Source organism: Muscardinus avellanarius (genome assembly GCF_963383645.1).
Source record: "Muscardinus avellanarius genome assembly, chromosome: 13".
Taxonomy (NCBI): domain Eukaryota; kingdom Metazoa; phylum Chordata; class Mammalia; order Rodentia; family Gliridae; genus Muscardinus; species Muscardinus avellanarius.
Window position 1 is genome coordinate 94,005,814 of NC_137799.1, and position 27,500 is coordinate 94,033,313.

Here is a 27,500-nt window from a genome sequence, read left to right on the forward strand (position 1 = left end):
CTGGCATTGCCGAGCTGTGGAAGGGCGGAGGCCATGGGGCCACAGGAACACGGGATTGTCCTGCAAATTCAACTAGAGTTCATCTTTTTTTTTTTTTTTTTTTTTTTTTGTATTCTACCTCTGAGCTGTATCCCCAGCCCTTTTTAATTTTTTAAATTTTGAAACAGGGTCTTACTAAGTAGCTGAGGCTGGCCTGAACCTACGGTCCTCCTGTATCAGTCTCCCAAGTACTGGGATTATAGGCGTGCGCCACCGCACCTGGTGCTAGGGCTCATCTGAACTCCAGTGAGCAGGCTGGAGCCCGGCTTCCCGGTGGACCTGGCCGTGTGGCCTGGGGAGGGCGTTGCATGACCCTGGGCTTGCACCCTTTCTGTGACAGGGCTGCCGGTGAGTCCATCCTCCTTGTGCTTTCGAGGCTGGGCAGCGTTTCCAGCCCCCAGCTGCCTCCCGAGTGGCCGTGGTGGTGGCCTGTGGCAGGACATGGCAGTGGCTCTGGGGGTCGGTAGGGATGTGTCTGGATCTTGGTGGATGCAGCCCCACCCTCACGCTGTGAGCCCCTGGAGGACCTCCCTGGGTTCTTCCCAGGGATGATGGACAGAGCCACCTCGAGGCGGGGAGGAGGTAGAAGGAAGAGCCGGCAGAAGGAGGCAGCCTATTGCACCCCAAGGCCCAACAGAAAAAGGGCTCGCTTTCCCCAACTTGAGGGCCTTAGTTTTTTAAAAAGGCAATCTCACAGAAGCATAATCTTTTTTGGGGAGGGGGGTCTGGGGATGGAACCCACAGGCCTTTGACCTCCGAGCTACACCCCAGCCCTATTTTTATTCTTTATTTTGAAACAGGGTCTCACTAAGTTGTGGAGGGCCTCACTAAGTAGCTGAGGCTGGCCAAGAACTGCAATCCTCCTGTCTCAGCCTCCCGAACGCTGGGATTACAAGCGTGCGCCACCACGCCCGGCAAGCCTAATTTTATGAGTAAATGTGCTCATTTTTTTAGTGAACAGTTTGATAGTTTAACCCATGTCGACACCCATATAATTATCATTCCAGGCAGAATCAAGAACAAACATCTCTGTCACTTGGAAAGGCCCCTCCCTGCAGCCTTGGGGTGGATCTGCTTTCTCTGACCATTTTTTCTTTAAAATCCAACAGTGGACCAGGCTTGACAATTCCGGCAATTTAGGAGACTGAGGCAGGAGGAATGTTAGTTCCAGGTCAGACTCAGCAACTTGTCTGAAAGTAAGCCCTGTCCCAAAGTGAAAATTCCGAAGGGCTAAGGATGTGGCTTGTGGCAAAGCACCCTGGGCTCAGTCCCCAGTATCACAGACAAAAAAATGGCCCTGGAATTTCTCAACAGAGTTTCTTCTTAATTAGTTAATAGACTTTATTAATTATTTACTTACTGTGTGTGTGTGTGGGGGGGTGCTAGGGATTGAACCCAGGGCCATTCTAGCTCTGAGCTGCACACCCAGCCCTGTGTATTTTTTATTTTGAAACTAAGTTACTTTGTGCTGGCCTCATACCTGCAACCTTCCCAAATTACTGGGATTACAGGGATGTGCCACCATGCCTGGCTTATTCATTTATTTATGTAATTATGTATTTATGTATTTATTTTCATAGAACTGGGGATTGAAACCAGGAGCATTCTACCTCTGAGCAATACACCCAGCCCTGTTTTGTTTTTTGTTTTTGCAGTCCTGGAGATAGAACCCAGGAGCTTTCTGCCTCTGAACTACACCCCCAACCCTATTTTTTTATTCTATATTTTGAAACAGGGTCTCACTGAGTTGCAGAGGGCCTCACTAGGTAGCTGGGGCTGTCTGTGAACTGCGATTCTTCTGTCTCAGCCTCCTGAATGCTGGGATTACTAGCGTGAGCGCCACGACACCCGGCCCAGCCCTGTTTTTTAAAACAAAGTCTCACTAAGTTGCAGAAGACCCCACTAAGTAGCTGAGTACCTAAGGCTGGTCATAACCAGTGATCCTCCTGTCTCAGCCTCCCAAGTACTGGGATTACAATAAGTGGGTGCCACCACGCCCGGCTTGCTTCTTTATTTTTGAGACAGTCTTGCTATGTGGCCCAGGCCGGTCTCCAAATCCTGGGCTCAAGTGAGCCTCCCACCCCAGTAGCTGGGACCACAGTGCCCTCTAGGTGGCCCGGACTCCAGGCTGCACCACTGCACTGAGCCCCAAGAAACCTTTTTTGGAACAGTTTTAGTTTGTAGCTAATTGAGCAAATAGTACAGAGGGTCCCAAATCCTCCCCTGTCCCATTCCTCCTATTGTTAACACTTTGTGTTAGTGTACTATTCTGAACTAAAGTTGAAGTATGCATGAGGGCTCCCTCCCTGTGTGGCCCATTCTGGGCGCTTTGCAAAAGAACAGCATCCTGTGTCCATTGTTCCAGGGCCACACACAAGAGTTTACTCATCTCTTCCTCCTCCGAGCTCCTGGAAACCACTGGTCTTATTGTGTCCATGGTCTGTGGTGTTGTGTAATTGGAATCATACATTATGTCGCCTTTTTATTTTATTGTATTTATTTTTTAATTTTTTTGGTGGTCCCGGGAATGAAACCCAGGGCCTTCTACCTCTGGGCTACACTCCCAGACCTATTTTCATATTTTTATTTGGAAACCGGGCCTCACTAAGTAGCTGAGGCTGGCTTCGAACCTGCATGATCCTCCTGTATCAACCTCCCACGTACTGGGATTACAAGCTAGCACCACCACCCCCGGCTTATGTAGCCTTTTAAGAAGGGCATCTTTCTTCTCCGTGTCTTTCCTTGGCTGTAGGATTCACTTCTTTTTAGTGCTAATAGTTTACTGATCCCCTTTTTGAGTGACAATATACAGAACGCAACATTTACTGTTTTTCTGGAGCCAGCCGGCAAAAGTACAGGTTCCAAAGAGAGGAGTGAGGAGTTCTTCATATTATCTGCATGTCTATGCTTAGGAGATCTGTGTTTTATTGTTTTTTTCCTCATTTCTATTTTCACTCAAAATAGAGTTTAATCCTGGGCTTTCTTATTCTATCAGGTTGGTCTGTCTTTATGTCAGTACCACACTCTTGGTTACTGTAGCTTTTTAGTAAGTTTTGAAATCTGGAAGTATGAGTCTTCCAAATTCATTCTCTTTGAAGATGTTTTGGCTATTGATAAACATTGAAATTGCATAGAATTTTCAGGATAGTTTATTTTTTCTGTTTCTGCATAAAACACTATTGGGGGTTTGATAGGGGTTGCATTGAATCTGTAGATTACTTTGGATAATATTTCCATTGTAACAGTATTGTACTTCACTCCATGAACATGGGATGTCTTCTTTTTTCTTTTTTTAATATTTTCAACAACCTTTTATAGTTTTCAGTGTGCAATTCTTGTCTCTTTGATTAAATTTATTCCTAGTTTAAATATTTCAATGTCACTGTACAGGGGATTTTTTTTTTTTTTTGGTGGTACTGGGGTTCCTGGAAGCCCTTCTACCTCTGGGCTACACTCCCAGACCTATTTTTACATTTTTATTTGGAAACAGGGTCTCCTAAGCTAGCGCGCCGCGGCTGGTTTTGAACCTACGCGATCCTCCTGTCTCTGCCTCCCAAGCGCGGGGATTACAAGCGTGCGCCACCACGCCCGGCCGTACAGGGGATTTATTTATTTCAATTTGTTAATTGTTAGTGTGTAGAAATGAAACTGGGTGTTGAGTGTTGACTTCGTGTGTGTGGGGGGGGGTTACTTATTGGGGGTTGGACTCAGGGAATCTTGTGTGCCAGGCAAGTGCTCTACTACTGAGCTATACCCTCAGCCTTTTTTATTTTTATTTTGAGATAGAGTCTCACTAAATTGGCCAGACTGGCCTTGAACTTATGATTCTCCTGACTTAGCCTCCTGGGTAGCTGGGATTATAGGCATGTGCCACAGTGCCAGTCTTGACTTTGTATCTTGGAACCTTGTATTTATTGGCTCTAATGATGTGTGTGTGTGTGTGTGTGTGTGTGTGTGTGTGTGTGTGTGTGTTACTGGGGGAAGAACCCAGGGCATTCTACCTCTGGGCTATACTCCCAGACCTATTTTATATTTTATTTGGAAACAGGGTCTCACTAAGTTGCTGAGAGCCTCACTAAAGTAGCTGAGGCTGGCTTCAAACCTGTGCAATGCTCCTGTCTCAGCCTCCCAAGCATAGGGATTACAAGCATGTGCCACCACGCCCGGCTGGCTCTAATGATTTTATAAAACAACTTTAAGAGTGTCTGTCTGTCTGTCTGTCTCCCTCCCTCCCCCCCCCTTCTCTCTTTTGTGGTACTAGGGATTGAAACCCAGGGGTGTTCTAACACCAAGCCATATCCTCAGCCCTATTTTATTTTTTATTTTGAAACAGGGTCTCACTAAGTTGTGGAGGGCCTCTCAAGCCCTTTTATACTCAGTACCGTCCGTTCATGAGGGTGGTGCCCTCCTGGCCTCACCTCCCAACACTGCTGTATTAGAGACAAAGTTTCCAGCACATTCAATCCAGAGTGCTTTCTCTTCTAACTAATTGATATTTATAAGCTGGGCGTGGTGGCGCACGCTTGTAATCCCAGCATTTGGGAGGCGGAGACAGAAGGATCGTGGTCCGTGCACAGCCTCAGCTACTTAGTGAGGCCCTCCGCAACTTAGTGAGACCCTGTTTCAAAATAAAGAATAAAAAATAGGGCAGGGGGTGTAGCTCAGAGGTAGAATGCCCCTGGGTTCTATCCCCAGACCCGCAAAAAAAAATAATTGATATTTATATCAAAAAACGAGGTTGAATTTTGTCATGCTTTGTCTACCTCGATTGAGACAATTGTAGGTTTTCCCTTCGTTCCATTAATGTGGTCTTACATGGATTGATTTTTGTGTATTTAACCAGCTTTGCATTCCAGACATAAATTGGTATATAATCCTTTTAAGATGCATGGTAATACTTTGTTGAGGAATTTTGCATCAATATTCATACATGATATTGGTCTATAATTTTTTTTTTTTCTTTGCGGGTCTGGGGATGGAGCCCAGGGGCATTTGACCTTCGAGCTACACCCCCTGCCCTATTTTTTATTCTTTATTTTGAAACAGGGTCTCTCTGAGTTGCAGAGGGCCTCACTAAGTAGCTGAGGCTGTCCTTGAACCATGATCCTCCGGTCTCAGCCTCCCGAATGCTGGGATTACAAGCGTGCGCCACCACGCCCAGCCCCTTTTTATTTTTTACTTGGAGACAGGGTCTTGCTAAGTTGCTGAGGCTGGCGTAGACTAGATCCTCCCGCCTCAGCGCAGCCTCCGAAGTACTGGGTCACAGGTGCACACCATCGTGCCAGGCCCGAGTTCCTTCTCTGCGATAAGCTCGGGCTTAGAAGGGGCCAGAGAATGTGGTCCTTTCTGGGCCCTTGCCTTCTCTCTGTCCTTGCCCACCTCGGGCTGGGCCTGGGCCTCCCTGTGTGCAGTGTGACGCCCGCCACACCGCATGGGATGTCCCTGACCCCGTCTCTGTGAGAAATGGCCGCCCCTCACAGTGGGCGTCTGTGACCCTCCTGGGAGCTGCCCTGACTCGTGGCCTGTGCCCCGTGTCCTCCAGATCAGACCTACTGTGACCGCCTGGTGCAGGACACGCCCTTCCTGACGGGCCCAGGGCGCCTGAGCGAGCAGCAGGTGGACAGGATCATCCTCCAGCTGAACCGCTACTACCCGCAGATCCTCACCAACTCGGAGGCCGAAAAGGTGCGGGGCGCGGCCTCATGGCCGTCACTCTCCCGTCTTGAGTCTGGACGGTCTCTGTGCTGCGCCTGGGCGGCCTCAGCTCGAGCGGTCCCTCTGCAGCGACCCAGAAGGGGCCAGCAGCCGGCCCTCTGTGGCTGCGTCTCCGCGTGTCCACACGTGAGAGGTGGCGGCGTGACCTGTGACCACACAGGCCGCCAGGCACAGGTGGCAGCGGGGTGGGGTGGGCAGGCGGCCCATGCGCCCAGGAGCCGGAGGCCCGCTTCCCACCTGGGGGGCTGAGACGGGAGGATCCCAGATTCAGAAACCAGCCTTGGCAGCCTTGCGAGGCTCTCTGCAACCCAGTGAGACCCTGTCTCAAAAGAACAGAACAAAAAGAGCTGGGGGAGTAACTCAGAGGTAGAATGACCCTGGGTGGTTCAGTCCCCAGTAACACACACGCACATACACAGAATACTGAGCCCGAATTCATCTGCTGCAACCAGAAGTCTAACCCATACCCAGGATTTGAATTTTGAGAATTCTCAGATGCTTATACAGTTACCAAGGTAGGGCTCTGCGCGCGCGCCTTTCCCCACAGGCACCCCAGGCTTCGCCCCACTCGGATGCTGCGGTTCAAGTCCAGGCCCCTGTAGCTACACACACCGCCAGCAGGGGGAGCCCCAGGCCGCGGCATCAGGTCCCTGTCCACTGACCTCCACAGCCGTCCTTCTGCCCACTAAACACCAGAAGAACCAGTCTGTTCTCAGCTTATTTTAAAATACTCGCCTCATACTCCTGTGATCATTTTTATTAGTGAAGTGATCATCGATTCCCTGTAATCACCCGACCACATGGTTTACTGTTCTTCCCCTACCCCCTTTTTTCCATGGTACTGGGGATTGAGCCCAGGGGAAATGTACTTCTGAGCTACATCCGCCATTTTTCTATGTTGAAACAGGATCTCACTGAGTTGCTGAGGCTGGGCTCCAACCTGCAATCCTCCTGTCTCTGCCTCCCAAGTGCTGGGATTAAAGGCTTGCACCACCATGCCTGGCAATAACGCCCGTTATACAAATGAAGAGACCATGTGTCAGGGGCTCAAAGCAGCCAGCTGAGGCCACACAGGAGCCACACCAAGTCCCACCACCTAGGGTGAAGCCCCTGGCCCTGGGCTGCTTCCCGAGGGAGCCCTGACCCCCGCCTGCCCCAGCCTGCCCTTCATCCCTCCCCAGTTCCGGAACCCCAAGGCCGCCCTGCGCATCCGGCTCTGCGACCTCCTGAGCCACCTGCAGCGGCGCGGCGAGAGGGACTGCCAGGAGTTCTACCGCGCCCTGTACATCCACGCCCAGCCCCTGCACAGCCGCCTGCCCAGCCGCCACGCACTCTGTAAGTCCCGCTGCCGCCGCTGACCCGGCGTCAGCCACCGTGGTAGGCATCCTTGCCCGGGCCAGGCAGAGCCTCTTCCTTCCTGGGCCTCCCCAGAGGCCAGGCAGAGCCTCCTCCCTCCTGGACCTCCCTAGACAACACCCCAGAGCTCTCCTCCTTCCTGGCCCTCCCTAGAGGCCAGCCTAGCACCCTCCTCCTTTCTGGGCCTCCCTAGACACCACCCCAGAGCCCTCCCTCCTGGGCCTCCCTCGACACCGCGCAGAGCCCTCCCCCACACAGCTCTCCCTCAGCGCGGGTGCCTGCCCTCTGTCTGTGCGTCTCCCGCTTCTGTCCCCCGGCTGGTGCCAGTGGTCACGCAGAGGCCAGTGCCCGCCGTTGTCCTTTCTCATCTCTGTCACCACGGGGACCTCTTCCTTGCATGGTGTCCTGATGTGGCGCTCCCAGCTCCATGGCGGACCCTGGGCTGTGTCCCCTTTGGCTGCAGGTGGTCTGCACACACCTGCGGGCATCCTCGAGTGTGGGCAGCCAGCAGAGGCCCGTGCGTTGTGATTTAGGGTCCTTTCCCTGGGCAGTGGGGGGCAGGCACTGTGGGGCGGATGGCCTGGGCCTCTGTGCTGGGGACCCTGGGAGGAGGGCCTTCTGCCCTTGCTGCCGCTCGCCTGGACTTGGGCCCGTGTCTCTGGGCGGCCCTGCGCTTCCGAGGGCACCGTGGGGACACCCGGGGGCAGGCAGACAGGCAGAACACAGCGAGGACTGAGCCACCCCTGCTGGAGGTGCGGCACCTTCTCTGGCTTCCAGGTGCCCTTCTGTGGCTCCCAGGCCACCTGGCATGGACCCACGGGGAAGAGTGGGCAGGAAGCGATGGCTGCCACCTCACGTGGACACCTGTGCAGTGCTCGGCGTCTGCCCATGGTGCAGCAGGAACTGCACAGGGCCTGGGGCTGACCTCGCCACGTCAAGCCTGGCTGCGCCGTGGGTCCCACGGTGGCCGCTGGGGGCCAGCGCCCACTAACCATGCCCTGTGGTTTTGCTTCCAGCGAACTCAGAGTGCGCAGAGCTGGACTGGGGCTGCGAGGGCCGCGAGCTGAGCGACAGGGGTAACGCCCCGCCACCTCCCTCCCACTCCCCAGGCTCTGCGCTGTCTCCCAGGGCTCCTCCTCCACCTTTCTGCGGCAGGCAGGGCTCAGGGCCCTTCCACTCTTCTCTCCCCAGGCCCCATGAGCTTCCTGGCAGGCCTCGGCCTGGCTGCTGGACTGGCCCTGCTCCTGTATTGCTGCCCCCCAGGTGAGTACAGCTCCCAGCCTGCCGCGCAGTGGCCGGCACCCAGGCCCCCTGAGCAGCACCTGCCTCTCCTCCTGGGAGCCCTGCCAGGCTGCGGGCCACCTACGGCCCAGGGCCCCGGTCTTCCTGCCAAGGGGCGGAGGTCTGGGCCGCCCGGGGAGGCCTCTGGCGTGGCCAGGTGCGCTTAGCCCTATGGCTCCAGGGCTGCTGGACTCCCAACTGCAACTCAGCGCCCAGACGGCGACAGGAGGAGCTTGCCTTGCCAGCCGGGCCGCCCTGTCTCTCTGTCTTCCAGACCCCAAGGTGCTGCCGGGGGCCCGGCGCGTCCTCGGCTTCTCACCCATCATCGTCGACAGGCACATCAGCCGCTACCTGCTGGCCTTCCTGGCGGATGACCTCGGGGGGCTCTGACGGACCAGACCCCGGCCTGCCCTCTGCGCAACCAAAGAGCCCCCTGGCCACCGGCCCTTTCCCAAATGTCCCTTTCGTTATTTATAATCTCCCTGGAACCACAGTGCCTTCGCCCACAGGGTGCTGAATGTATTAAACGCTCAAGTCCTTTCTGCTTTTCCGCTTCCTCATCCCGGGAGAGTTTTCCGTGGATTCTGATGCTTGTCCAGGCCCTGCCCGAGCCCAGGGTGGAGTGCCCGCCACCGAGGCCCGGCCGTGCCCTCCCTCGCCCTGCCGCTGGGCCCCTGGCTGCGGCTCCTGCCCGGCGCCCTTGGCGCTTCCTGTGGCCAGGCCTCTCCAGCAGGCCCTGCGGGCGGGTGGGGGGACGGACTTGGGTTCCCAGCCTGGGCCCCCCCATGACTGCTGGCTCTGGGTCTGAGGCCTCCCAGGCTGCTGAGTGTTCCCATGGCTAGCTCCAATCCCTCTGACAGCCCCAGAAGGTGTGGGGCGTCATCCCCTGTCAGTGAGGAAACCAAGGCCCAGAGAAGGGGCTGCTCAGCCAGCAGCCCCCCTCATCCCTGCGCCCCGCCCAGGTTGTCCAAGAAACACCAGCATGTCTCCCCAGGGCCCTTTCCTTAGCCTCGGGGTCTCTGGGTCAGCTCCTCCACACCCCAGGCCAGCGTTGTGTCCTGGGAAGTAAGTCCCAGAGTCAGGGCCCTGGGCCCACAGCCCCTCCGCCATCCAGGGCAGATGCGGGGTCAGGGCCACCAAGCATGGGCCAGGTGGCTCCAGGGACCAGGCTTCAGCCCCGTGGACCACACTGTGGTCACCCCCGTGGCAGGAAGCAGACACATCAAGAAGAGCCACCCGCCCAGGCCAGAGGCCTGGGCTCTTAAGAACAAAGCAGCCCGGAGCTGTCTAGCTCCTTAGAGACGAAGGAGCTCGTTGTGCACCTGAGGTCCTGGGCGCTGGCTCCGCCACCTTCCCTGCCCAGCCGGGACAGCCCTGCTCCCTCGCGGAGCCACCGACCTCTGCGGCCTTGGCCCCAGGATCTGTCTTGGATGTGTCCCGTGTCAGTAGGGCGAGCACACAAACCAGGCACTCTGACCTGGGTGTCATCGTCAGACCTGCTGAGCCCCATCGGTGCGCCGCCCAAGGCCCCTAACTAGCCACAGACTTGCCCTGCCCAGGGAGTCCCCGTCACTGCCCTACGACTGGGGGTGCCAAGGCCCAGAGTCAAAACCACATGGCGGCCAGCTGGCACGAGGTTGCTCCCTGGGCCCTCCGCCCGCACCACCAGCACCTCTCACACATGTGCACATGTGTGAACACATGTGCTGCTGACACGGTGCTCACGTGTACACACCCACTCACACACTACATCACACACGGTCCCCACTGCAGGGCCAGCGCCCTCCTGGGTCCTGACGGCCTCCCTCGCCAGCCCCAGCAGCCTTTCTGGGGAAGTAGCACTGTCCTCCTCACATCCGTCTGCAGTTTCCGCTGGGTTTCACTGATGGCCCCGCAGCTGGAGTGAGCTGGGCATGGGGCCAGGCTGCCCAGGAGGGAGCCACTCGGGGGTTTCCGCTGCCACGCAGCCGGGGACACGCTCTTGACACCAGCACACGTCTGCTCCGCCAGAGTCCCGGGCCTGGGCAAGTGAGCTGCAGCCCAGAGACTCCACCTGCCGGGAGGGAGGGCTGCGTTAGGGCCCCCCACCGCAGTCTGGGGGCCTGGGCTCGCCATCTGTCTGTGGGAACCCTCCCTGGGCGCCCCTGGTGGAGCGCAGCTCACACTGGCTAGGCTCTGGTACAGCCTGTTCCCACAGAGGCAGCCTCCAGAACTGGCTACTTTGTAAAGGTGGCACCTGGGGAAGGGGCTGCGGAGTGTTGAGGGTGGGGCGGGGCTTGCCTGAAGGTGGAGGACAGGCTTCAGAGAACGTCAGGGGTTTCCGCCCCGACGCAGTGGCCCACACCTGCGGTCCTAGGCCTGAGACAGGAGGATCGCAGGGTCGAGAGCAGTCTCTGCAACTCAGACACTCAGCAACTTAGGGAGACCCCATTTCGAATAAAAAAACAAGATCAGGCTGGGGGCGTGGCTTAGAAGTAGAATGCCCCTGGTTCCAATCCCCAGCACGATAAAATTCTAGTTTTTGTCAGCCGAAGCTGGATATGTCCAGAGACAGGCAAGGCATATGCTGATGGCCTGGGAAGGTCCTGGTCTGCATCTGCCAGAGACCACCCGGAGGGGAGGCCCTGCGTCTGAACCCACGCGGGACCCATAGCTCTTCCTGTCCTCTGGGTTTTTTTTTTTGTTTTGTTTTGTTTTGTTTTGGGTGGTACCAGAGAGATTGAACCCAGGGATATTCCACCTCCAAGCTACAACCCTAGACCTTTTTCTTTCTTTCTCTTTCTTTCTTTCTGCGGGTCTGGGGATGGAACCCAGGGGCATTTGACCTCCAAGCTACACCCCCTGCCCTATTTTTTATTCTTTATTTTGAAACCGGGTCTCACTGAGTTGCGGAGGGCCTCACTAAGTAGCTGAGGCTGTCCGCGAACTGCGATCTTCCGGCCTCAGCCTCCCGAGTGCTGGGATGACAAGCGTGCCCACCACGCCCGGCTTTTTATATCTTATTTTTAAGCAGGGTCTTGCTAAGTCTCTGAGGTCTTCACTAATGTCAAGGCTCGCCTTGAACCTGAGGTCCTCCTTTCTCAGCCCCCCAAGTACTCGGGTCCAGGCGTGCATCACCACCATGCCCATCTTTGTCCTCTGGATCTGAGTCCATGCAGCCCTGGATCACCTACCGCCATGCCTGCCCCTGGGCCCCGTTCCTGACCGGGTGATGAACGCCCAGGGTCCTCCACAGGCCTCCAGCCTGGCCTGGGCCCCGTCAGGCCTACGATGAAGGAGTCCACGGAGTGACAGGCCTGGGCCACCCGCTCCCACTGCTGCCCGACACCCCCTGCAGCCAGGGGACAGCCCACAGCCACAGGGTCCCATAGGGAAGGCGCCGCTCCCTCCAGCTGCCGCTTCGCCATCCTCGCCTGAGCCAGCCTTCGGGTCACCCCCTCCAGGAGGCGCCCTTGACAGTGCAGTGGAGGCTCTGGGACATTGGGCAGGGCGGCAGCCGGGACCAGAGGCTTGATGCGGGTGAGGGGCGGGTTTGGAGGGCACAGGGCACGGGAGGTCGCGCAGGAAAACGCTTGCGTCTTACACAACGGGCTGTCCGGTGCGGCACGGGGCTGGGCGGGGAGCTGACGCTGCCGTTATGTCCTGTCCCTGCATCCAGTTCCTGCTGGGTCAGCACCCTACAAGCGGCCGTCTCCCTGGGGCAGTGGCCCAGGGGCTGGCCACGGGAAGGGGCTCTCCTGGGGGTCTTGGACGCCTGCCCTCGTGGTGTGTCTGGGGGCACCTTGAGACTCAGCATCCATAGCACCTGAGGTGTGCTCAGGAGAGGGACGGACGGGGCACACTGCCCTGCCTGGTCACGTCCCCACTGAGATGGTCCATCGCTTCCCCTTTTCCAGAGAGTGGGGCCTGGTGCATGACAGCCCTCTACAGCCGAGCCCGGGCCTGGGGAGGCCAAGTGGCCGTGAGACCCCCAGTTGTTTTTTGTTTGTTTGTTTGTGTGTGTGTGTGTGGTTCTGGAATTGAAACCAGGGATGTTCTATCTCTGAGACCTGTTTTATTTTTTATTTTAAAACAGGGTCTCTAGCCAAGTGTGGTGGTACACGTTTGTAATCCCAGAATTTGGGAGGCTAAGATGGGAAGATGGTGGTTCACGACCAGCCTCAGCTACTTAGTGAGGCCCTTTGCAACTCAGTGAGACCTTGTTTCAAAATAAAGACTAAGAACTAGGGCTGGGGGTGTAGCTCGGAGGTAAAATGCCCCTGGGCTCCATCTCCAGGAACACACACACACACACACACACACACACACACACGGTCTCACTAAGATGCCAAGGCTGGCTTTGAACTTTTTTTCCATAAAATTGTTAATCATTTATTATTATAATGACAAGACAAATGATTTTACATTATGACCATTACACTCGTGCTAAGGATGGCTTTGAACTTTTGATCTTCCTTCTGGCTCAGCTTTCCAAGTACTGGGATGATAAGCGTGCGCCACCATGCCTAGCCGGAACCTCAGATTTTATTTCGGCCCATCTTGCAGTGGAGCAACGGCCCTTAAGGGAGGGGACGGCTGTGTCTCAGGGGTCCTCACACACACTCTCAGCAGTCACAGGTGCAGGGAGGCACCACCCTGGCCTAATGCCAGTCTCACAGCACCCACAGGGAGCGGCTGCCAGGGTCAATGAAGCTGCACCGTCAACAACAACTACATAAATGTTCCCCCAAACAGGAGTATTTGAAGGTGGGTGCCAAGTATTTGCGAACTGGGAGGGGAGGATTGCTGGGGGGCTGGCGGCTGGTGAGCTGCGGCCTGGATGCTGGTGGAGGCTGGGCTGTAGGAGCCAACACTGCCCTGAGGGCAGAGACGCTCCTGGGATGGCACCTGGCTTGCTGGAGCTCCGGCCATCCCCAGGCCCTGCAGAGTCTGACCTCAGTATTGCCTCTCTGCACCCATCCTGCCCTGTCAGGCTGACTCTCCCCTCTCCTGGCAAAGGAGGAACTAAAGCACATGTTGGCCAACATCCGGTGCTGAGGCCAGGCCCGTGGGCAGCTGCTGGCCAACCCCCCGGGCCCAGCCGAAGCCCCGAGGCGCCTCTGACCTGGGCCCTGGCCAGGGTGTGGGCGCTTCCGGCCACCACCGGACGTCGCGTTTTCCTTTTTCATCTTGGATCGTGGTTCACACAACTACTGCTTTGGGTTGTTGTCTTTTGTGGTGCCGTGGATTGAACTCGGGGACATTCCATCTCCAAGCCATGCCCTCAGCCCTTTATATTTTATGTTTTGGAACAGGGTCTCACTAAATTGCTGAGACTGACCTTGAACCTGTGATCCTCCCAAGTACTGGGGTTACAGACGTGCTTATGTCTGACTTAGGGAGCATCTTTTGTGTGTGTGTGTGTGTGTGTGTGTGTGTGTGTGTGTGTGGTATTGGGGCTGTAACCCAGGGGCTTTCTATCTCCGGGCTATCCTCCCAGACCTATTTCATATTTTATTTGGAAACAGGGTCTCACTAAGTTGCTGAGAGCCTCACTAAGTAGCTGAGGCTGGCTTCGAACCTGCGCGATCCTCCTGTCTCAGCCTCCCAAGTGTTGGAATTAGAAGCGTGCGCCACCACGGCTGGCCTTAGGGAGCATCTTAAGGCACCAGGCACCAGAGCCCCTCGGGGCTCACCACTCAGGCGGGGGGGGGGGGGCTCTTCGGAAAGGACCTTGGCCACCAGCCCGTGTCTGGGGAAGACTTGGAGGAGAGGGAGGGTGGGGCATCTGACCTGCAGGAGGCAGGCGCCTATGGTGGAAGGCAGAGGGGACTCCAGAGGGAAGCTGGGTGAGGAGGGCCAGGCTGAGGGGGGCTGGGGCACAGGGTGGGTGCTGGGACCCCGGGGCAGGAGGCCGCGGGCTGGGCCTCCAGCTTGCCTCCTGCTAAAGGCGCCGTCCTTGCAGGCCGCTCTGGGGCCAGTGACAGACTCACACAGCAGTGTCCGGAGGCCAGGACCCCCGGGACAGCTCCAAGGTGGGTGGCATTGGAGTCTCCCTGGGGCGCTGCCCAGGCCACGGTGGCAGTTGGAGATAACAGCACGTGTTCCCTGGCTCATCACACACGCCCTTCCCACAGCCCGGGCGGACAGCCAGGGCCCGTAAGACACAGGGCTGGCGAACGCTGTGGGGGCAGCTGCGCACAAGCCGAGCCCAGGCCGGGGCGCTTCACCTAAACAGGCCAGGCCGTGCCACAAGGCCTGGGCTGGGCGTGGCGTGGGGCACACTGGGCCCAGGCAGGGCTTTAGCCTACATTACTATACGTGACACGGAGGCCCTGGGCACAGCGAGGGCTATGGTGCGCCCCGGACACATGCATCAGGACCGCCAGGCGTCGTTTTCACCACTTGGGCCGGAGTGCCCACCCAGGGACACACAGCTCGGCGACCCGCAGAGCCGGGTGTGCGCTCCGGCAGCACTGGGAGGCCAGGGGCTGAGACAGCTGGGGCACGCCTGGCCAAGTGATCGCAGCTGTGCAAGGGAATCCTTTTAACTTGCAACTTTTCTGTGTTTGTGTCAAGAAATAAAAGCGAGACTTTCGTGCCTTGGATCCGCCCTTTCTTTTTTTGTTGTACCAGAGATGAACCCTGGGTGTTCTGCCAGAGCTACCCCAACTGTTTTTGAGATGTGGTCTGGCTAAATTGCTGATGCTGTCCTTCAACTTGCGATCTTCCTGTCCTGCACTCCTAAGTGTGCACTGTGTCCCCCAGCTAGACCCAGCCTTTATTCTTACTTTCTGTGCGTCTGTTACTGGGGATTGAACCCAGGGGCATCCTACATCTGAACTACACCCCCAGTCCCATTTTATTACAGTGCCTAAATTACCACGTTCTGGCCTAAAACCTAAAATCCTCCTCCTCATCCCAGATACCGGGATTCCAGGAGTACGTCAGTGTGTCCTGGGGCTAGTGCCCCTGGCTGGAGCCATGATCTCCAATGCCCTGCAGGGAGGGGCCCGCAGTCACCCCCAGCCCCGGGGAGGACAGTGCGTGGAGCCCAGCAGGGAAGAGCAGGAGCTTTATTGATCATTCCTGATTTTAAAAAAATGGGGTCTGGACCCCTGAGGAGGGGCTGGGGCTCTGCCTGGTCACTGCTGGTGGACAGGCAGGGCCCACAGCCCAGGTGGGCATGGCGGCCTCGTGGTGGCCGCCAAGCCCAGGCACTGAGGCCAGTGGCCATCGCTGCAGCCAACAGGTGGGCTGCTACCTGGCAGGCCCCTTGAGAAATGGGCACACTGGTGCATCAGTCAAGGGAGGGCTAGCTCCTTGTCCTTCTAGAATGTCCTGAAGCAGAGGCCAGTGCTGGCCCTCATCTGGCCCATGCGCAGCCCTGGGTGTGCTGTGGCCCTCTCTGGGCTTCAGTCTCTGGGGCTGTCCAGTTCTGAGCCACTTGGCCTGGCGGCCAAACCCCACACGCCAGGCAGTCAGGGCGGAGGCCGTCCCAGGCAGTCCAGGGGAGACCAGTCCAGGCTTTGGAGGTTTGGGGTGAGCTGGGCGTGGGGAGCGACGTCTCAAGGGCACAGTGATCCCGGGCGGGCGGAGGCCACTCAGCACTCTGGGAAGGAGAGGAGAGGGAGGGGTGAGGGCGGTGGGCGCCGGGGCCATCAGCTCAGGAGTGAGAAGGGCCTGGCCCGGGCGGGCGGGCGCGCTCTCTAGCCCTGCTTCCCCGCTCAAGTGCAGCACTCCTGGGTCAGAGCCAGCACCTCGAGGTGGCCGCCACCTCACCAGAGTCTACCCTGCTGCCCCCAGCAGCCGCCGGTGCACAGCTGGATGCCCAGGGGCCCAAGACCTTTCCTGGCCAGATGAGTGACGAGGGCTGAGGGCTGTTCAGGCCACCGCGGGGAATCAGCAGGGAGCCTGGTCATGCCGGGCCAGGGGCCAGGGGCCAGTCTGGTACCGGGGCTCTGGGGAAGATGGCTTGGAACAAGTAGGGCAGCAGCCGGGAGCAGATCCACCTATCTCCGGCCCCTCAGGAGGCAGCTTGAGCTCCAGGGCCCCCAGGGATGGGCACTGTGGTGTGGGCGGCTCCGGCCTCAGCCGGAGTTGCCCAGGCACCTTGTTCAGCCTCCTCCTGTGGAGTCCTTGGGCTGCCGCTTGCTCCAGCTGGGTGCAGGACGCGCTTCCCAAGGCAAGGGCCCAGCCTGGTGCAGGACACGCCTCCCGCTCAGCCTCAGTGTAGCCTGCACACAGCCAGGGTGACACAGGCCTCTGAGGCCCAGCCGCGGCAGGCGAGGGGGTGGGGGGTGTCACGGGGTGAGTGTGAGAACCCTGAACCCCCACCATGGTCTGAGAGGCCACGGGGTAGGCAGCCAGCCTCCTTCTCAGGTTGGGGCTCAAAAGAGGGGCTACCTGCAGAGAATAGCCCCATCTTCAAGAAATCCAGAATCTCCCCTGTGCGTGGGGAGGTAGTGGGGATGGAACTCAGGGGCATTCTACCTGTGAGCTGCACCCCCAGCCCCATTTTATTTTTTATTTTGAAACAGGGTCTCACTAAGTTGCCATCGTTGGCCTCGAAACTGCAATCCTTTAGTCTTAACCTCCCAAATACTGTAATCCCAAATCTCGGGATTATAGGCGTATTTGGGGGGTACTGAGGCGCTCTACCCAAGCTATACTCCCACTCTTGTTTTTTGTTTTTATAGTTGTCCTGAGTAAAGGAGGGGATTGTAGTAGGCAGAAAAAATTATAAACACTTTTTTTTTTTTTTCGGTACTGGGGATGGAACCCAGGGGCATTCTACCTTCAAGCTACACCCCCAACCCTATTTTTGATTATTTTGAAACAGGGTCTCACTGAGTTGCAGAGGCCTCACTAAGTAGCTGAGGCTGTCCATGAACCGCGATCCTCCTGTCTCAGCCTCCAGAATGCTGGGATGACAAGCGTGCGCCACCACGCCTGGTTGTGTTAGTGGAAATTTTGACTTGAAACCTTATCATTTGTTAGTGTGACCGAATGTATTAGAAACTATTCCCATGCAGATGTTCTGTGAAACTGGTTTTTAAAATGTTAGAAAAACCTGTTTTGTTTCTTAAGAGAAGGGGAAGTAGGAAAAAAAATGAAACAGGGTCCTGCTAAACTGTTAAGGACCTCCCTAAATTGCAGAGGCTGGCCATGAACCCGAGAGCCTCCTGTCTCAGCCTCCCAAATGCTGGGACTCTAGGTGTGTGCCACACCACCTGATTTCTTTTTCTTTTTAAAGAAATTTCACTTTTTGTACATAGTTTTCTGTGGCTCCGGGGCTGGGTGTGGCTCCGTGGTAAGGGGCTCACCGAGTATGCACGAGGCCCTGGGTTCATCCTCGGCACAACACAACAAAACGAAACTTAAATGGTGGCTCCAAAATGTGTCTTATTGCTGGGCGTGGTGGCACATGTTTGTAATCCCAGCATTTGGGAGGCTGAAACAGGAGGATCGTGGTTGGCAGACAGCTTTGCTACTTAGTGGGGCCCTCTGCAACTCTGTGAGACCCTGTTTCAAAATAAAGAATAAAAAATAGGGCTGGGGTATAGCTTGGAGATAGAATGCCCTGGGTTCCATCCCCAGTACTGGAAAAAAAAAAAAAAAAAGGGCAAAATGTGTCTTAACTGGTTGCTGTGACCGGTGGCCCCCAGGTGGGTAGGGCTGGCCCCAGGTGCTGGTGACCTGGCCTGCAAAGGTGCCCAGGCAGCCGCTGGCGGCCGGACCTCTCTGTGGTGGACAGTTGTGGGGCCCTCCTGACTCACCTGGGCGCCCTATTGCCGGGGCGCCGGGTCCATCATGGGCTTCTGGACCCCGAAGGCCGTGATGAAGATGTTGACCACCACGATGATGAACACCAGGCCGGTGGCCAGGTTGTTAAGGAAGTCCAGCTTGGCATGCTTGGCCGGGTTGTTAAGGTCGTACCTGACTGTGGCGAGAGGGAACAGACGGTGCCAGGGCGGCCGGTCAGGGAGGGGCGGGCCCACCTGGGACCCGGGCCGCGTGGACCAGAGCCCCAGTTACGTTCGGGGCGAGTTCTGCTCCCCAGAGAAAAATCACCTGCCTCCCGAGCCAGGGCCCCTCCTCGCCTCCTGGGAAAGTCGGCTACTCTGCTGTCACTGGACAACGGTCACCAGAGACAGGTCTGAGCTGTGCCGGGGCTGAGGACCGCTGGAGAGGCAGGCTCCCCGCCACGCGCCCCTCCTCTGCCGGCTGCGCCCCTACCCAGGAAGATGAGCAGCACGCCCACGCCGATCTGCAGGGCGAGGGAGACGGAGATCAGGATGATGAGGGGCACGTAGAAGGCGAAGCCGGGGCCCTGCTCCACCACGGCCTTCAGCTGCGACGCGTTGGCCATCAGCAGGGCGATGTCCAGCATGCTCTCCGCGGCGCTCTTCTTGTTGGCATAATGGTTCATGTTGATGGGGTGGTTCCTCCGGCCCCAGCGGGGAGGCTGTGGGGAGGTGACGGTCAGTCAGCGGGAGGGCAGGAGGCTGGCCAGGTCCCCGCAGGGGAAGGCTTCTGCCGCCCTGGCCACGCAGCGTTTATTACTCCAGGGAGAGACCACACTCAGCCCTGGTGAGATTTCCCTGGGGCCGGGCACAGCGATGTGCACCTGACATCCCAGTACTTGGGAGGCTGAGACAGGACCACAGGTTAGAGGCCGGCCTCAGCAACTTAGTGAGACCTCAGCAACTTAGAAGACCTGTTTCAAAATTAAAAATACAAAGGACTAGCCGGGCGTGGTGGCGCACGCTTGTAATCCCCGCGCTTGGGAGGCAGAGACAGGAGGATCGCGCAGGTTCGAAGCCAGCAGCGCGCGCTGGTTTAGGAGACTCTGTTTCTAAATAAGAATGTAAAAATGGGTCTGGGAGTGTAGCCCGGAGGTAGAAGGGCTTCCAGGAACCCCAGTACCACCAAAAAAAAAAAAAAAAAAAAATACAAAGGACTGGGGCATGGTTCAAAGGTTATATGCCCCTGGTTTTAATCCTCCGTATAAAAACGCCCATAGACCTTCCTTAGGAATAAAATCCCAGAGAAAAAGCAAAAAGGCCAGCGGCCTCAGCACCTGCTCCCAGGTCTTCAGCTCTGGCCCCCCCTTTGGGAAGGACGTGTGGGTGGACAAGCCCGTGCACTGGCCCTTCGCGGGCGTGGCCACCTCCCTGGCCACCTTGCCTGGCTACATTCTGCTCGCTTCCAGGAAGGGGGAGGGGAAGAGCTCCCAGCACACAGCAGGCGCTCCATAGATGCCTCAGCATGTTGTGTACAGTGGAGCTTAGCAGCCTCCATTTCCACAGGGATAATGCAAGCGTACCGGTGACTTTTCTCCAGGTGTGCGTCACCTGGTGACCTCTCTTCCCTCCGCTTAGGGCCAGTCCTAGCCCTGGGCGCCATCTCCCTACGCCGCCTCCCTGGCCGTAGTCCCAGGCCCCTCCTCGGGCTCCCTCGGGCTCTGCGTCCAGCCCGGTGGCCTCCGCCGCGTCCCCAGGAGCACTGCCCCCTCCCACCGGGCGAGGCCGCCTGTCTGGCCGCCCGTCTCATCCCCAGGCACCTCCTCCAGGAATTCTTTCTCCCTCCTATTTGGTACTGGAGAGAGAACCCAGAGGCCTTCTATGTCTGCAGCTATACCCCAGCTCTCTTTATGTTGAAATATGGTCTCACTAAATTGCTGAGGCTGGCTTCAAATCTGTGATTCTCCCACCTTCGCCTCCCAAGAACTCGGATTCTAGGCCTGTGCCACCACCTTTTTTTTTTTTTTTTTTCTTTTTTCTCAGTACTGGGGATGGAGCCCAAGAGGCATTCTACCTCCAAGCTACACCCCCATCCTGACTTTTTTATTCTTTATTTTAAAACAGGGTCTCACTAAGTTGCAGCAGAGGGCCTCAGGAAGTAGCTGAGGCTGGCTGTGAACTCTGCGATCCCCCTGCCTCGGTCTCCCAATTACTAGGCTTCCAAGCGTGCGCCACCGCGCCAGCCAGCTTCCTCTTCCTCCCGAGCCCCTCCGCCCCTCGAGTTGCCCTGGTCAGGCCCTCCCGGGGCACAGGGAAAACTCCCACCCGCCTCGCCTGGCCCGCGTCCCCAGGCGCTGGCGTCACACCCAGCACGCCAGGCAGGGCTCCCGGGTGGCTCTGGGAGATCCTGTTTCCAGCCTCATGAAAGATGTAGGGCAGAGCACTGGTGGCTCCTTTCTGCAGCCTGAATGTGCCCACAGAGAGCAAGGCCTGTGCCCGGATGCACGTGGGAGGCTTTGTTTGGGTGCTAGAGATTGAACCCAGGCGTTTTCTCTGGGTACACCCCAGCCCTATTTTTAAAAACTTGAAACAGGGTCTCACCACGTTGCTGAGGCTGGCCTCAAACGTGTGATCCTCCTGCCTCGGCCTCCCAAGTACTGGGATTCCAGGAGCCTCTGCTGCATCTTGCTGCTGGTGTGTGCTTTAAGAGTGGCCGCGAGGAAGAACATGTACACGACACGCGTACACACGTAATTCACACTCAGACACAGCTCAGATGCACGTATGTGAGACATACACACAGGCACACACTATGCACGTGCACACACGTAAACACATATGCGCGTCTTCAGATCCGCATGTACACATATCCACACACATGCACCTGTGCAGGCGGCCGAGGGACAGCTGGGCTCTGCTGCTGCCCTGGCCGGAACCTTCCCCACCCACTCCGAGCAGCCCCTTCCCTTGGGTCCAAGCACCTGGCGCGCTGGCCCAGCCCCTCGGCTCTGGAGCACTCCCTGGACGCCCGCAGGACGCCAGAGGGCCTGCGGGTACACGTGCTCCTCACGGTGCACTGCGCAGCCCGAGGCCGCGGCTCGTGGTGGGCATGCGCACCTGCTGTTCCTTAAACCCAAAGCGCCCCAGTGCCTCCCCGAGGCCCCAGGCGCCGTCCCGCAGCTGGGGGGGGGGGGCGGGGGCTGCGCACGCCTGCATCCCAGTGCTTGGGAGGCTGAGACTGGAGAGCCACGGGGTCAAGGCCAGCCGCAGCAACTCAAGATCCTTTTCAGAATAAAATAGCTCAGAGGTAGACTGCCTCTGGGTTCAACCTTCAGTACAAAAAAACCCAAACAAAAAAAGAGTAAAAAAAAAAAGACAGGGAGGAGTCCCATATACACATATAGATATGTGTGCAAATACATGGACACACCGGTACATAAATATATCCCACAGAACACATAAATATAAAGCATGCACACATATACACAATAAAATGTACACATGTACACATACGACAACACACAGGTGCACATCTGCAATGCAAAAACTACATGCATGAAATGCACAGAGAACATGCATATACATACAAACATGCGAACACAGAGATATATAAAACACATATATGCATACACATGGTGCAACACACATGTACACACAATTCATAGTCATATACAGCTCAGACGCACACGTGTAAGGTATGCACACACATGTATACATAAAATGCACATGCATGTGCATTTATACATTCACAAATGTACACAGTATATACATGCACAAACACACATAAACACACACGTACACACATGCATATGAACACAGTACAACACATAAATAATGTGCACACAACATATACAAATTTCACACATACACAGGTACAGCCGCACACACGCCCTGGGCAGAGAAATCCCCTTTTCCTGCGCTCTTCTGAGCTGTTTAAACTTCAGCATCGTGGCTGCAGTTAGCACCGTCCACAGCGGAGCCCAAGCCCTCCCTGATGGGGTGCTCAGCACCCGCCTCCCATGGTGGGTAAACTGAGGTCGGTGGCCTCTTATCCAAAGCCACACAGCCAGTGAGGGCTGGCCGGGATTTGAACCCAGGCCCGAGCACAGAGCCCTAGAGGGGTACTGCTTGTCTCCGTGGAGGTGGGCCAGGCGCATGGCCATGCACGTGGTCCCAATTCTTAGGAGGCTAAGACAGGAGGATCGCAGGAGCCTCAGCAATTTCATGAGACTTTCGGAGACACTGTTACAAAAACAAGCAAAAACTAAAAATACAAAGAGCTAGGGGTGTGGCTCTTGGGAGGCAGGCTGTCCCTGGGTTTCACCCCCCAGTTTACACCCCCAACACACACACACACACACACACACACACACACACACACACACACAGTCCTGCTCTGGGCCTCGGGGCCATGGCCCACACACCGAGATGACCCAGGCCCGCCCCAGTGCCCCTCTGGTAAAGGGAACCTCCGCCCACCCACCGTCTGCTTCCCGCTCCCTCCAAGTGATAAGGAGCCAGGCTGAGCCACAGACACCGGGGCTGGGGGCCTCTGCACCAGCTCAGCTCCCCAAAGCCTGGCTCTGTGGCCCCCGCAACAGGCCCCCCGTGCCCTTGCACAGTGGAGCTGCACGCTGGGACGCTGGGACGCCTGCCTACTCACTGGGGGGCACTTCATGCCTCCTTTCTGTGGATCAGGGGATTAGGACTCAGAGGGGGGTTCCCCAGAGCACACCAATGGGACCACAATTCAAACCCAGGATGTGGCCTGGGCTCCACCGCTCCAGGACACACCATGGGTGTCCACGGTGGCCAGGCAGCTGACCCAGGGCCAGGGAGACTGGAGCCTCACCAGCTGCTGGAGCATGCTGGGAAACCCCTGCCAGGCCCGTGACCCAGGCAGCAAGAGAACAAACACCCTGGTTAATGTGTCCCCAAGGCCAGCAGGAGGTCCCCGAACCTCAGCAGCACAGGAGGCTGGGTGGGGCCTCTTTCTTCTGCACTCTAGGAAGAAGCCCCCCGTGCAGACACACCTTCATGCACAGAGGGCCTCGGTGTGGCCCGACTTGAGGGGCAGGGAGCGGCCGGGAGGAGTACAGGCCTGCTTGGCTGTCCTGCACTGGCCACCAGAGGCCAGCAGGGAACTGCTCCATGCCTCGGGTGCCTCATCTGTGAAACAGGAGGACAGGAACATGGCGGGGCGGGGGGGTGGTGGCACCAGACCCACTGTGTGGCAGGGGCTGTTGGGACCACCTCCAGTTTGAGGCTTGGACGCGGCCATCTGTCCCAGGCCAGAGCCGGCTCTGGGGCCCACCTCTGAGGCCTGTGATGCCCGGGCCTGGCCAGCCCAGGAGGCAGGACACAGGGTCTCCTGGCTCCACATCTGCGTCCCCAGCAGGAAACCCCAGCAAGACGGCAGGAAGTGGGGGAGGTGGGCTCAGATGGCAGCTGGGCTGTGGGCTGCGCTGGGCAGGTCCACTTCCCGTGGGTCAGCGCTGGCCGGGCCTGAGCCCAGGGCCCACCAAGGTTGCCTTAGAACTCGGCTAAGACCCTGCCAGGCAAGCAGAAATGAGAAGGGAGGAGACTTCCTCAGGCAGCCCAGGACACACAGGGGCCACACAGTTCTGGGGCCCAGGGCCCTCCCCTTGGGCGTGAGCTCAGGAGTGTGGCCAGCTCCAGCTGCGACCTGGCCCATGTCATGCCCTGGGCCTGGCAGAGCTGTGGGCCACTGCCATATTACAACTGATGTTGATTATTCCACTGCTGCTGGCCAGCACTGAGTTCACTCAGAAGAAACTGGACTGGGCACGGTGGCACATGCCTGGTGACTCGGAGGCTAAGGAGGAGAATCACAAGTTTGAGGCCAGCGAGAGGTAACTTAGGGAGAACCTGTCTCAAAATGATTTTTTCTTTTCTTTTCTTTTTTCTTATTTATTTATTTATTTATTTATTTATTTGTGGCATAAGGGGTGGAACCCAGAGGCTTTCTACCTCCGGGCTATACTCCCAGACCTATTTTATATTTTATTTGGAAACAGGGTCTCACTAAGTTGCTGAGAGCCTCACTAAGTAGCTGAGGCTGGCTTCAAACCTGCGCGATTCTCCTGTCTCAGCCTCCCAAGTGTGGGGATTACAAGTATGCGCCACCACGCCCGGCTTTCTTTTTTCTTTTTTCTTTTTTGGTGCTGGGGATTGAACCCAAGGACATTCTACATCTGATCTATACCCCCAGGCCTTTTTATTTTATTTTATTTTATTTTTGTGGTGCTGGGGATGGAATCCAGGGGCATTCAACCATTGAGCTGCACCCCCAGCCTGATTTTTATTCATAAAACAGAGTCTCACTGAGTTGCAGAGGACCTCATTAAGTACTTGAGGCTGGCCAAGAACCCTGATCCTCCTGTCTTAGCCTCTCAAGTACCGGGATTACAAGCATGCAGCAACATGCCTGGCTTCTTATTTTTATTTTAAAATAGGATCTCACAGCCAGGCATGGTGGTGCACAATTTTAATCCCAGTACTTGGGAGACCAAGACAGGAGGATTGCAGGTTTGAGGACAGCCTCAGAAACAGTGCTGGAGACGAGAGTGCGCATAGCCTCGGAGGAAGGCCTTGGGGGTGCTGGGCACGCGCAGGAACACGGTGGGGTGTCCCCAGTGCCCGGCCTGACGGGACCCACCTGGGCTCTTTGCCGGGAGGTCCAGCGACCACCCTCTGAGCCTCAGCATCTGGGAGGTGAGCACCGTGCCCCTTTACAGAAGAGGACACTGAGGCTCCTCATGGGAACCCATGGTGGGTGCTGACCCTCCCAAGCCACCACCCTGTGCCCACCAGGTAGGGTCTCTGCGTGCAGGTCCGCCCCAAGCACAACCTGCCATGGCTTTCCCTTGGAGGAGGCCCTGCTGTCCCCATTCAAGAGGAGAAACTGAGGCACGGGGTGCTGGCAGGGAGAGGGCAGGAAGGGGGCGGGGTACTGAGCAGACTGCAGGCCCAGCAGGGAGCCTCCTGCTGGGATGAAGCCCTGGGCCTGGGATGGCCCGAAGGTCTCAAGCCCTTGGGAGCCCCCCACTCGGGCCTCGGCTTCTCAGGCCTCTGCTCCGGGCTCTCTGCAGAGGTGGGGAGGGTTGCGTCTCCCTCCCTCTGGTCTCCAGAGCCCAAACAATGACCTGTGAGCACCCACCCCAATCTCTCCTGAGCCCGAGATGCGCCCAGCGCCCAGGAGGCAGGACCTGCTGCCCTGTGGCCTGAGAGGTGAGCGAGGTCCACCACATGAAGGCAGAGCCTGGGTGAGGGCCAGGGTGAGCAGAATCTCTCCCGGGAAAAGCGGCATCTCAGGCCACTTGCCTGTCGCCTATTTGAATACAGCCGGGGTCATCTGGTCTCTCTTTTGAAGACTGTGTGGACATGCCCCAGAGGGACAAGTGGGCTTCCCGGGGACACACAGCCGGGTGCCCTCTGCAGGGGCGCCAAAGCCCTCCACCCTGGGGCAGAGCTGCGGCTTCAAGTCTCACACACCGGCTCGGTTTTCACTTTCCTCCTCTCAACGCGGACACGAAAGCTGGTGCTGCCCCCGGACCCACTGCCGCCTCTGAACACCAGGAACACGCTCTCTCTGCCCCCAAGGAATACACTGAGCACGGGTCAGTGACACCCAGAGCCTGGAAAATCCCGGCTACACCTTGGTCCCCACCCCCTCCTGGAGGGGGGGTTGGAAAATGAAGGAACTCGAGTCGCAGATCCCGGGCAGGCCGCGCCCCGGGGTGCTGTTGAAGTGAGGACGCAGCTCCATGCCGGGCCAGGCCCAGAGCCCCAGGGCCCGCGGACGCGGGCGGGGAGCAGGTGACGCCTCTGTTTCCGTAATTCGGGCGAGTGGACTGGACGCCCGGCCCGAGGTTCCCGCCGGCCGCATCCGACAGCGCGGGCGGCGCGCAGGGACGTCGTGTCCCCGGCTGGCCAGCAGCCCAGTGGCCAGGGGCGAGGCCCGCACGGCTCTGCGCCCGCCCGGGGCTCCGGCGGCCAGGCGGGGCTGCAAGTTGGAAGGACCAAGTGGAGGCGGGGAGAGCCCGCGGCGGGAGGGGGCACCGCGGCTGGCCCGGCCCAAGGCGGGAGGGGGCTTACCGCGGCGCCCGGGGAGCCGGGCGGGCCCGGGCGCAGGTCGCCGTTCAGCTCCAACTCCTCGGTGCCGGGGTCCATGCTGCGACCGTGCGGCCGCCGCTCCGGCCAGAGCGCGCTGGCGCCTCGGCCGCCGGGTCTCCAGCGCGGCGCCAGCCCCGGCCAGGCCCCGCCCCCGGATAGGCCCCGCCCCCAAGCCAGACTCCGCCCCTAGGGGCGGGGCCTCCGCCGGAGCACCCGGGCCCGCCGAGCCCCGGGGGCGCAGGGTTCGTAAAGTGAGGCGGTGGGGCGCACGCCTGTAATCCCAGCCCGCGGGAGACCGAGACCGAAGGATCGCAGGTCGGAGGACAGCCTCACCCGGTAAAGAGACTTCCGTCAACATCGATCTGGTTTCAAAATGAAAATAAAGTCAGGCTGAGAGTGTGGCTCAGAGGTGCAATGACCCTGGGCTCAACTCCCAGCACCAAAAGCAAAACGACAGCAACGACCAGAAGAAGCGCGGCCAGAACCAGCTCTTCCCGGCACTTTGCAAACCGCGGGTGCCGGGGCTTCGGCGGGCGGCCATGCCTGGGTGGGACCGTCTGCCCGGCTCTCCAGCCTCCCCGCGGGCCACCTTGGCAGAAGAGGAGCCCGCGCAGGCTGGTGGGCGGGGAGAGGGGAGACATTGTCCAGGGCCGTGGGACGGGCAGCTCTGCCCCGGGCCCCCTGTGCTGGGCGGGCAGAGCTCGCCTCCCCTCCAGCTCTGGCTCAGGACGTCCGAGGGGTGCTGAGCGGAGGGACACCCATCCCCGGACTCCTGCGGCGCCCTGCTTTGCACGTGGTCCTATCCCCAGAGGCCCCCCACGCGGGAGTAGAGGCTCCCCGACTGCTGCCTGTGGTGCCACTGCCCGCTCAGCCGAGGCTACGTCTGGTCAAAGGTAGAGGGGCCCTTCTTTTTTCCCCTCTCAAGAAGAGCAAAGGTCAGCTGTGGGGGGGGGCTGACGCGCTGAGGCAGTGGGGACCCCCCCCCCCCGGAGCTGGGGGCCAGAGCAGTCCCGCAGGGGGCCTGGAGCAGGCCCTCCCCTCTCCAGCAGCCCTCTGCCAGCCTGGGGACGCTGGGGGGCCCCTGGAGGAGCAGTCAAGCTCACTGGCAGCCGCAGCAGGACCGGAAGGGGGCGTGAGGGGCCGCAGGCGTGCAGGGCCGCACCCCCCAGGACCCGCCAGGCTTTGCTCAGGGGATGTCTGGGCAGGGCTGGGCATGGCCGCCCATAGCACTGAGGTCACTATACTTTT

The 27,500-nt window shown here is 58.1% G+C and overlaps 2 protein-coding genes across 2 annotated transcripts; one reads left to right on the top strand and one right to left on the bottom strand.

Moving 5' to 3' along the window:
* Positions 1-480: 480 nt before the first annotated feature.
* CARD19 (caspase recruitment domain family member 19) lies at positions 481-8,781 on the top strand (the record flags this gene model as incomplete). The annotated part of the gene is made up of 6 exons (XM_080709012.1): positions 481-502; positions 5,582-5,724; positions 6,936-7,089; positions 8,127-8,186; positions 8,302-8,373; positions 8,666-8,781. 6 exons carry the CDS (start codon positions 481-483, stop codon positions 8,779-8,781), a joined length of 567 nt encoding a protein of 188 aa, XP_080565138.1.
* Positions 8,782-18,158: 9,377 nt separating this feature from the next.
* Positions 18,159-26,324, bottom strand: NINJ1 (ninjurin 1; the record flags this gene model as incomplete). Its single annotated transcript, XM_080709039.1, has 3 exons — positions 26,235-26,324; positions 18,610-18,838; positions 18,159-18,313 (listed from the first exon to the last, which is right to left on the bottom strand). Exons 1-3 carry the CDS (start codon positions 26,307-26,309, stop codon positions 18,159-18,161), a joined length of 459 nt encoding a protein of 152 aa, XP_080565165.1. The 5' UTR covers positions 26,310-26,324.
* Between the last annotated feature and the right edge of the window lie 1,176 nt (positions 26,325-27,500).